This window comes from Gossypium hirsutum, chromosome A11 (genome assembly GCF_007990345.1).
Source record: "Gossypium hirsutum isolate 1008001.06 chromosome A11, Gossypium_hirsutum_v2.1, whole genome shotgun sequence".
Lineage (NCBI taxonomy): Eukaryota > Viridiplantae > Streptophyta > Magnoliopsida > Malvales > Malvaceae > Gossypium > Gossypium hirsutum.
In genome coordinates this window covers 80,855,483-80,867,053 of record NC_053434.1, presented here as the reverse complement: position 1 = coordinate 80,867,053, position 11,571 = coordinate 80,855,483, and the positions used below count along the sequence as shown (strand labels likewise).

Genomic DNA, 11,571 nt, shown 5'->3' with positions numbered 1-11,571 from the left:
CAACCCTCAACAAGTAACAAGAAAACATCATTCACCATAAAATCACACATGCAATGTAGTGCAACCCACCGCAATAATCCATCCGCTACACACCAACTCCGTCCCCTGGTTTACACCATGTGGAGATATAAATATCGACCCACCCATCCAATACACTCCAATGGTAGCCCGATTGCAGAACTACCTTTATTGCAGCAGGCTACCAATCACATATTGGGCTTAAAAGCCGTCGATGGATCCATGGTTGTCAAGTAACCATGCGACACTCATATACTTCCTCCATTCCATAATTCCCAACCCCTATGCAACCTAAACAGAATATCGTATGTATGCAACAGTTATACATGTAACATCCATAAATCTTACATTCAACACTTAGGGGTATTTTGGTCATTTTTTCCCTTAGGGGCATTCTGGTAATTTTCTTTTATTACGGGTCTTACTTACCTTGGCCTGTTAACAAATCCCATGAGCTAAGATGAACAAATACTATGCACTAGGTAGGATTCTAGAGAAGAAGAGGTAGGCTATTAAGACTGCTTAAGTACCAAGCTCTTCCTAGATCCAATCTTAGACATGCACATACCCGTTGCCACACCATAACCCTATGGCTTGTCCATGGTCCTTAATAAATTAATTAAGTTTTATGCAGTCATCATATACTCGCCCAAAACCCCTACATACATGCACATGGCCCACTAGGCCCAGTATCATTTATATGGCCCATCTGGCCCAATTTACGTTCATATGACCCATTAGGCCAAATTCACATTCATATGGCCCACTAGGCCCATCTCATTCACATAGCCCATCTGGCCCAAATCACATTATATTGATGCTCACACGCAAATTTCCTATCACATAGCATCACTTATCAAAATTTGCCTATTGTGGGCCCAACAGCCCATTGGGCCCGTTTAGCCCATTCTGGCCCATTTGGCATATTCAAAACCCAAGTCCATGGAATCGCCCATGGGCTTCAGGCAACCTATTGGTCTCCCCCTTGCGGGTGTTCGCGCACTCGCAAGACTACCTTAGCCACACTTTCAGCTTTTTGGCATTCCGGCTTTTCAGCATTTCGGCTTTTGCCGATCTACTTGTGTTTGCAGTGTAAGTACACACCTGGTAAGCATGCGTGTTGCGACTCCCTTAGTCACCAACCTACAAACAATATCACCCTTCCATTAATCGTATGCTTAATACATATTTTTCCCAAAAATCGAAACCTCACCTTAACCTTACCTTGAACACCAATCCCTAATAGCTTTTCCTTGATCACGTACTCCCAACATCTGCATTAATCTTACTTATTAAAACAAATACTAGAGGACTAGCATCCAACATAATTCACCCCCTTATCTCACTTAAGATCATTCGGCCAACCTTAGTCAATAAGGGAGAAATACTTACCAAACCGTAAAACACCTAAGGAGCAATTTGGCAGAGTGCTAAAACCCTAGATCCGATACTAATTCCCTACCAAAGTTGATTACAAAGAGTGAGGGAAGAACAGCGTAATAGATTCTTAGCAAAATCGATAGGGAGAACAAACACTTACACTAGATTTGACCGAAGTAGAAGGAGTAGTAGTTGCACCAAGGGTATTCGGCCAAAGAGGTGTATGACCCTTTGCGATTTTGAATGGAAAAAGAGGGTTATTCGGCTCCAAGGAAAAAGAAAGAAAAGTCGGCAGTGAAGTATAGGAAGAATGGAAATCGGCACAAGGAAGAAAAAAGAGAAACAGAGGATTTTTGGCTTTTAGGGAAGAGGGTTTCAGGCAACAGGGTGAAGGGAAATTCGGCATTAGCCTGACAACCTCCTACTCGGCACCTATATATAGTCCCTATAGCCGAATTCCTCAAGCCTAAGTTCCCAATTCGACTCCACTTGCTCCTCACTTCTCATCTCCTTGTTTTTCTCCCTGATAACCCCTTGATCCTTTCCTCAAATTTCTCTACTGAACACTCCCCTTAGAGTCCATCTTCACGCCACTTCCAACCTTCTAGAAGGTCCAAAATTAAATTTCTAAAAATACTAAGCTATGATTCGAACCTTGGATCCCTTGCTAGCCACTAATGCCACCTCCCTACACCGTAAGTGGCATCACTTAGCCGCTCTTCCTGAAGGCTTTTTGATGCCATTGTCCCCTATCTTTATTTAATAGCCCAACTACTTGCCAACAAGGTCCTTTTAACTATTATCGCATAAATTTCTTTTCCCTTAAGTTCGAACTTAAACCTTAGCCAAGACCTACTATTGCCTACTTAACCAAAAATACCTAGCACATTTTTTTATCAAAACCGAAAAAAAGAAAATTTTGAGATTTTGAGATTTTTGGGTTTCGAGATTTTGGGACGTTACAACTCTACCCCCTAAAAGAAATTTCATCCTTGAAATGTTACCTGATTCAAACAGTTGAGGATATTGACGTCGCATCGCTTATTGAGGTTCCCAAGTAGCCTCTTCAGCCTTGGGATTACGCCAAAGCACTTTGACTAATGAAATGGACTTCCTTCTTAGTACCTTAACATCACGTCCAATTATTTATATGGGCTCTTCCTCGAAAGTTAGGTCCGGCCTGACCTCGATTTCCTCAACCATTACGACATGTGAAGGATCTGAGCTATACCACCTTAGCATGGAAACATGAAACACGTCGTGGATCTGGCTCAGTTGAGGAGGTAACTACAGTTGATAACCGACTGGCCCAATCCGCCTTACAACCCGATATGGCCTAATGAACCTTGGGCTTAGCTTCCTCTTCCTTCCAAACCTTAACACCTTCTTCCAGAGAGACACCTTAAGGAAAACTAAGTCCCCCACTGCATACTCTATCTCATGACGCTTAAGGCCAGCATACAATTTCTGTCTATCTGAGGCCTCCTTCAACCGATCTCGAATCAACTTCACCTTATTCTCAGTATCTGCTACTAACTCAATGCCCAAAACTCTTCGTTCATCCAACTCCATCCAACATGTTGGAGTTCGACATCTTCACCAATATAGTGCTTTATATGGAGCCATCCCAATACTTGCTTGATAGCTATTATTATACACGAATTTGGCTAGTGGTAAATAGTCCTCCCAACTACCTCGGAACTCAACCACACATCCCCTCAACATATCTTCTAATACTTGGATCACCCGTTTCTAACTATCTATTAGTTTGAGGGTGGAATGACGTACTGAAGTTCAACCTAGTACCCAACGCCTCATGCAGCTTCTTCCAAAATTGCAAAGTGAAACATGGGTCCCTATCGGATATTATGGACACTGGCACTCCATGCAACCTTTCAGTCTCCGCCACATACAACCTTGCCAGCTTTTGCAATGAGTAATCAGTACGAACTGGTACGAAATGGGTAGACTTGGTTAACCGATCCACTATAACCCATACCAAGTCTTTCTTAGTAGGCGTCAAGGGTAGCCCACTAACAAAGTCCATAGTGATCCTTTCCCACTTCCAGAGTGGAATCTTCACTAGCTGAAGCAATCCCGAAGGCAGCTGATTTTCCGCCTCCACCTTTTGACTAACCAAACATTTGCTTACGAACTCCATAACCTCGCGTTTAAGTCCAGGCCACCAATAAAGCTCACGCAAATTTTGATACATCTTGTTTCCACCAGGATGCATTGCGTAGAGACTGCCATGTGCTTCCCGCAGAATAGACTGCCTTAGATCATCATCCTTTGGTATACATATTCTCCCACGAAAACACAATACTCCTTCACTATTTATCCCAAAGTCCGATGTCTCCCCATTCTCTAATTGTCTAAGATGAGCACCCAGGGTCTCATCCATCAATTGCTTACTCCTTATCTACTCGACCCACACTGGCGTTACTTGAAGCTCAGCTAACAAGCTACCATTATCCAACAAGCTTAAACAGGCGAGCATAGCCCTCAAGTCTGACTTAGCCCTATGACTTAACGCGTCGGCTACCACATTCGCCTTGTCAGGCTGGTATTCAATCGTACAATTATAATCCTTCAACAATTCCACCCACCTACGTTCCCTAAGGTTTAGCTCCTTTTGGGTAAGGAGGTACTTCAAACTCTTGTGGTCCGAATAAATTATACACTTTTCCCCGTATAAGCAATGCCTCCATATCTTTAGTGCAAAAACCACCGCAGCTAGCTCCAAATCATGGGCTGGGTAATTCACCTCATAAGTCTTAAGTTGCCGTGGTGCATACGCAACCACCTTTCCTTCCTGCATCAACACACAGCCCAAGCCCACATGCGACGCATCACTATAAACCGTAAACTCCTTCCCAGGCTCTAGCTGAATCAACACAGGGATGTCACTTAAAACATTTTTAAGTTTTCCAAAACTCTCCTGCTGCTTGTCCGTCCAAACAAACGGTACCCCCTTCCTAAACAACTTAGTTAAGGGTGCAGTAATTACTGAAAAGCCCTTAACAAATGGCCTATAGTGTCCTGCCAAGCCCTGAAAACTTTAGATTTTTGATATTGACTTAGGTGTTTTCCAGTCTAACACCGCTTCAATTTTTCGGGGATCCACAGCTGACACCACATGTCCTAGAAAAGTAACCTCCCTTAGCCAAAATTCACACTTACTAAATTTGGCATACAACTATTTATCCCTCATAGTCTGTAACACAATCCTTAAGTGTGCATCATGCTCATCCTCATCTTTTGAGCACACCAAAATGCATCTATAAAGACCACCACGAACTGATCCAAGTAGGGTTGGAAAACCCAATTCATAAGATCCATAAAAGCGGCATATGCATTCGTCTGTCTGAATGGCATCACTAAGAACTCGTAGTGCCCATAACGAGTCCTGAAAGTTGTCTTATGAACATTTGCCTCTTTAACCCTCAATTGGTGATATCTCAAACGTAGGTCAATCTTCGAGAAAACGGAAGATCCCCTAAACTGATCAAAAAGATCATCGATTCTCGGCAAAGGGTACTTGTTTTTAATAGTTAACTTGTTTAACTGCCGGAAGTCAATACACATTCGCAACGTACCATCCTTCTTCTTTAAGAATAACACCAGTCTCCCCACGGAGACACACTTGGTCGGATGAATCGTCGATCCAAAAATTCCTGAATCTGTGCCTTAAGCTCCACCAACTCCTTTGGTGCCATCCGATAAGGGGTGATGGACACCGGAGCCGTACCAGGTAACAATTCGATTCCAAATTCTACCTCTCAGTTGGGCGACAACCCTGGTAGCTCATTGGGAAAAACATTAGGGAATTCCCTAACTATTCTCAACTCTTCAACAGTAGCGCTCTTAACTTCCATATCACTAATGTAAGACAAATAGGCTTCACATCCATTTCGCACCAACTTCTCAGCCTTTAACGCCGTAATCACATTCGACAGATAATTCCGGCGTTCACCAATCACCACCACCTCCTTGTCCTCCATGGTTCTTAACACCATTCGCTTTGCAGTGCAATCCAAGGTGGCTCGGTGTTTCACCAGCCAGTCCATACCTAAGATTAAATCAAACTCACTAAACGACAACTCCATCAAGTCCGCTAAAAAGGTAAATGCTTGAAATACTAAGGGTACCTCCCTAAATAGCTTACTCACTCCCACCGACTAACCTAACGGACTTATCACAGTCATCTCATTCGTAGTAATTTTAAACATATCACCTAAAGGTTCAGTTATATTGCATGCAACATACGAATGTGTTGATCCAATGTCAATCAATGCAGTGTAAGGTAACTCATAAATTTAGAACATACCAGTTATCACATTTGGGGCATCCCCGTCTTCTCGGCAACGAGCAGCATAAACCAAATCTGGCAGTTTCGCTTCAGCATGGCCTGTAGTTTCACCTGGTTCTTCACGTCTACGTCCATTGCCATTACTGCCCCTGGCCTGCCCATGACCCTTTGGCGGTAGCTGACAACCCCTTGGTTGCTGAGCACCACTTTGACCCACAACTGGCACTCGACTTAGCATTCGGGGGCAATCCTTAATCCTATGCTCTAGAGACCCACAAGCGAAACAAGCTCCCATTCTCTTCCAACACTCGCCTCTATGGCTTCTCCCACAATCAGCACAAGGTGGCACCCTTGGATTAGCAGTAGGAGGCCCTACCCTAACTGGCCCATTAACTCTGGCCTTAACCCTAGGCCTCTTTCCAACACCAGGAGTCTCAGCCTCCCTCTTATTCTTACCCCTTTCCTTTTCTCAATTTAAGCGCTCAGTGCGCTTAACCTCCTTCGCTATCTTTGCCTTCTCCACCAACTCCGAGAAAACTCGCTCCCTTTGTGGAGCTATCAGTACTCTGAGGCTATCTCTAAGCCCATCCTCAAACCTAACGCAATGCCCATAGTCTGTTGCCACCATTACTCTTGCATACCTACTAAGGTGTAGAAACTCCGCTTCATACTCCGCCACCGATTTGCTTCCTTGGGTCAAGTTTAGGAACTCCTTTCTTCTAGCATCCACAGAGCTTGCACCCACATACTTCCCTTGGAATGCAGCCTTGAAAAACTCCCAAGTGACCCGCTCCGGTTGGGTGCCCTCTTTCACTGTCAACCACCACTGATAGGCTTCTTCCATAAGCAGTGACACTACTCCTTTTAACTTTTGCTCTGGTAAACAGTCCAGGTCCTTCATTATCCTTTCAGTGGCATTCAACCAATATTCTACCACGTTAAGAGCCACGCCAGCCACGCCCTTAAAGATCTCAGCCCCGTTCGATCGAAGTCACTCTGGAATGGACCCCCGACTTCCAGTGCCATTATTGGGCCCAGCGACCCTTTCCAAAATTCTCAACATTGCTTGCGACCATGCATCTTCTCTTGCGGCCCATTCATACGGTCCATTCTCGGCTACAGGTGAGGCCAGAGCCTCTTTTACTCTCACATCGGGCATATGGCCCGATGCCAACGATTCAACCCTATTTCTTCAGCGGCCTCGACCACGACCTCTTGCACCTCTTCTAGCACTCATCGTTGATTCACGTATTATCTGGATTAGAAAATTTTATGAAGTTTTTGTTAATTTAATAATTAAACCAATGTTTTATGGAAATATTTAAAGAGAAGATTATTTTCGAAAATCCTCTATAGTTTCAAGATCCTACTGGCTTCAGTTCTATTCTAACAAAATCAACTAAAGTAGCCCTCTAATTATCTATTGTATAACAATTTAAACAGGCTTAAGATCCAAAAAACTTATTTGGTTTGATGTCGGAGACTCGGTGTGCCACTCAGCAAGACTTTCCCTTTTCCAAGACATTGTAAAAAAAATTATATATATATTAAAACCAAAGAAAAACCAAATAATAAGGCATACTTCATAGCCCGTGTTTCGCAACCTGGGCTCTGATACCACTAAATGTAACACCCTAAAATTGACCCAGATGTTATGACTGAATCTGGCACGTCACATTGAAGTGTTTTAGCGAAAACCTTGTTTTCATTGAAAACCCTTCTTCAAGATATGAAACCTTAGTTAACTTATGAAAACTCTCTTTTCATTTGCGAAAGCTTTATTTAAAATGTTTGATTTAAAAAAACTTATCATTTAAAAATTTAGTTGCGAAAACGTAGAATAACATACTATAATTTAAGAAACCATGTTTAACCTCTCATAATTACATCGCATAAAAATAATAACCCAATAATAATAAACAAGAAGCCTTATTACAATCTGGACTGAAAAGTACCTAATAAAATAGAATCTCGTATGCTTTTAAAAAAAACAAAACGCAAGTTCATGTTGTCTTGCTAGCTGGCCACCCAGAGTCCTTCCAAACATCGAACCTTCTACTCACTAGCACTAACCACAATCCTACTGTGACAGCCCTAAAGTGACCCTAGTCAGAAAGCGGTCTCGGGACCGCTAGACCGAGTCACCAAATTATTTGAATGTGATAATTATTGCCTAAAATATGTGAATATAAATGTGTGAAAGTTTTAAGCTTCGATTTAGTTAATTGCATGTGAATTTAGTTGATAGGACTTATGTGAGAAAATTTAGAAATGTGCTAGGCAAATGCAAGTGGCCTAATAGTGTATGCAATCAAAGGGGTGGACTTGCATGTCAATTTCCCCCCATTTAATTACTAGTGGCCGGCCATGACAAGGGATGATGGGCAAAACATGTCATGAAACATGTTGTGTTAATGGAAAAATAAAATAAGAAGCATGGGCAAAACATGTCATGAAACATGTTGTGTTAATGGAAAAATAAAATAAGAAGCATGGGCAAAACATGTCATGAAACATGTTGTGTTAATGGAAGAATAAAATAGGAAGCATGGGCAATAAACTAATAAGAAATTGAAGGAAGAAAACAAAGAGAAAAAAATGTGTTCATCATTCTCATGCATGACCAAAAAAAAAAGAAGAGAAAAGCTCTCATGTTGTTCTTGGCCGAATAGGAGAAAGAAAAGAAGGAAAAAGAGCTTTGAGGAAATCGGCTATGGTGGTTTGATAGACTAAGGTATGTTTGATGATGTTCCATGAGATGCATGCATGTTTTAGTAGTTAGCTTGAGTTATAAATAGCCCATGGTTCAAATCTTTACTATGTCATGGAGATGATATTTGGCCAAGGTGGATTGGTGTTGATATCATTTGCATGCTAAAAGTGAAGCTTTGTAATGGTGCATGTGATGGTGGATTGATGATTCTTGAATCTTATTTTTAGCATTTTTGAGTGAGACATTAAGTTCTTTGTTTAACCATGGCCAAAAATTGAAATGGTATGGTGTTGTGATGCAATCGGCCCCAACATAGACATGTATGTTCGGCCACATGAATAAGTACATAAGTTATGTGTATGTTCGGCCATAGGTAGCCTATTGATGGCTTTAGCTTGACTTAGAAAGTTCGGCTAAGGGGAAATATTAGCTAGTATGTTGAATTCGATTCGTGATTTCGTACATATGTGACTCTAGTGTCTAATGTATATATGGGCTAAGTACCTTGAGCTTCTCTTTTGATGTTCGAATGAATTGTATTAAATTGCTTGATGTGATTAAAAATGCGTATGACCATTGTGTATTTGAGCTAAAAGGTGGCCATATGACCTATCAAACTCCTTGTCATATTCGGCCATAAGCTAGCAAAATGAGACTTTAATGAGTTAAATTTGTTTGAATTAAGCTCAAGAGTAAAGGGGAACTAAATCCGATAAAGGGAGGGAAAAAGTGGTCGAATAGCCGTCGAAACCGTTCGACAACATCCGAGGTAAGTTCTTGAGTAATAGAGCTTAAATTATGATTTGATTAGATCATGTTTTAAGAAAATTAAAATCATGCTCTTTGTGTGTGGCTATTGAGCCGAAATTGCAAGAGTGATAAGTGTCTTGTGTTTGAGTTTTGCTAATGAAAATGAAATACGAATGTGTCATGATTTATTGTTAAATGTGCATGGTTATTCGAATGATGTCTGGGCTAAGTCCCGAAGGCTTTGTGCTAAGTGACCATATCCGGACTAAGATCCGAAGGCATTTGTGCGAGATACTAATTCCGGGCTAAGCCCAAAGGCATTGATACGAGTTACTAAATCCGGGTTAAGTCCCGAAGGCATTTGTGCGAGTTACTATAACCGGGCTATGTCCCGAAGGCATTTGAACGAGTAGCTATATCCGGTTAAATTCCAAAGGTACGTGATTTGGGAATGAATGATCTTGCTATAAAAATTTCAGTTAATACGCTTGAAACATCCCAACATTGAGGTATGTTTCGTATGTGCTTTGAATTAGTTGAGCCCTTACAAATAAGTATTCGCTCAGTTGATAAATGAGCTACCGGCCTTTGGCTAAGTTGATCTTTGTGTATGAATATAAGGGTTGGTAATGTGAAGTAAGTATGATACTGAAAATTTGTGCATATGAAATTATCTGTTTAGCTACATGAATGCTATACTTTTGTCGTGCTGGAATCCCTTGCTCAAAACTTACTAAGCATAAATTGCTTACTCCGTTTCTTTGTTTCTCTGTTTTATAGATTTTGGCTCGTCAGCTATCGGACTCGGGATTTTTGGAAGTCGAAGTCTCCCACACTATCAAAGCCCCTTTTTGGTACAATTTTGGTTGAACTTCGAAATGGCATGTATAGGACTACCCTTTTTGTTGTGGGTCATGGACCCTTTGGATTTGTATAATTTTGGATAGCCATGCGAAAATGGCTTATATATGTTTGAGCATAATGTTATGCTCATTTGGTATGGATATGCTTAATAAGGATTGGCCATGGGAATGGTTAATCACTATTATAATTTGTGCTATTTATGCTAAAAGGGCTAGTTGAATCATGGAAACTATGAAATTGGTAAAGTCTACCTTAAAGGCAGATGCTAACAGCAGCAGTGATGTAGATTTGGAAAATCACTAAAAATAGTAGGAATGGAATTAAATAGTGAATAAATTATGCAAACGAACCTTGATGAATCTATTTTCATAGGAAAGTAACGAAACGTTCATATGAACAGTATATTATGATATGCTAAAGTTTTCGTGAGACAGGGTCAGAACGGTTTCTGGATTCCCTGTTCCGACTTTGGAAATTCATTATAAATTAACCAGAGATAATTAGAAGTCATGCCATATATGAATAGATTCCTTTTTGAGTCTAGTTTCTATAGAAACAAACGAAATCAGTATTGAAGCCCTGTACAGGGAGATATCCAAGTCGTAATGCGCAAATGTCAGTGTAGTCGATCCCTGTAACATGGGAGACTTTGACTAATAAACTGTACAGGGAGATATCCAAGTCGTAATGCGCAAAGCTTGCCTGGAAAATTTAAAATGGATTGTTCAAAGAAGTGATTTAAGTCTGCAAACCCCTCGTGTCCGACTCCGGCGACGGACTCAGGTACGGGGTGTTACACCTACTCTACTGCTTGGACTAACTCGGTCCAGACCCACGTCTTGCACCCCTACCAGAACTATGACTACCACGTCCTCCCTTACTAGAATCAGTAACCACTGAATGAGGTGGCTCAGCTAAGGTCTCCTCAATTTCCTTAGCTCTCTCATCCAACTCATCAAACATCTCCACATTATGAGCTACCAAATAAACCTAAATCTCACAATTAAGCCCAAATCGAAACCTTTTACAATGGTCCCTCTCAGAAAATATCATATCAAGAGCATACTAACTAAGTCGTATAAACTTAGCCTCATAATTAGCTACTAACAGATCACTCTAAACCAGATCTAAAAACTTATGCTTACAAGCCTCGATATACCACACTCCTATAAACTTCCTCTTAAAAACCTCGAGAAAGTAACTCCAAGTCAATCTATCAATAACAATACCTCTTATAATTGTATTCCACCTGTGATAAGCCTCGTTATCGAGTAAGGACACATCACATCCCAGCTCTTCCTCATTAGAACAGGACATCCACTCAAGAATCCTTTCAACTCCTTCCAACCAGTACTCAACTACGATTGGATCATTACCTTTCACACCAGAAAATTGTTTACCACCCAACGGCTGAAGACTTTCTAGCGGCAACCCTTGATTAACAGATGCAAGATTGGTAGGTACAAGAGTAGAATTAGCACCAGCATTCCGCTGAAACAGTCCTATCATAGCTTCCATTAGAGGGCCTACACCC

The 11,571-nt window shown here is 41.3% G+C and overlaps 1 protein-coding gene across 1 annotated transcript; it reads right to left on the bottom strand.

Moving 5' to 3' along the window:
• Window positions 1-2,685: 2,685 nt before the first annotated feature.
• LOC107960375 (uncharacterized) lies at window positions 2,686-3,802 on the bottom strand. The gene is made up of 2 exons (XM_016896713.1): window positions 3,462-3,802; window positions 2,686-2,992 (listed from the first exon to the last, which is right to left on the bottom strand). The coding sequence occupies exons 1-2, from the start codon at window positions 3,800-3,802 to the stop codon at window positions 2,686-2,688; spliced, it is 648 nt and encodes a 215-aa protein (XP_016752202.1).
• Window positions 3,803-11,571: the final 7,769 nt, after the last annotated feature.

Coding starts and splice junctions, on each gene's coding strand:
- LOC107960375 (XM_016896713.1), bottom strand. CDS start 3,802: ATGGATGAGACCCTGGGTGCTCATCTTAGACAATTAGAGAATGGGGAG. Junction 2,993..3,461: donor GTGAAGATTCCACTCTGGAA/GTGGGAAAGGAT, acceptor ATATTGGTGAAG/ATGTCGAACTCCAACATGTT.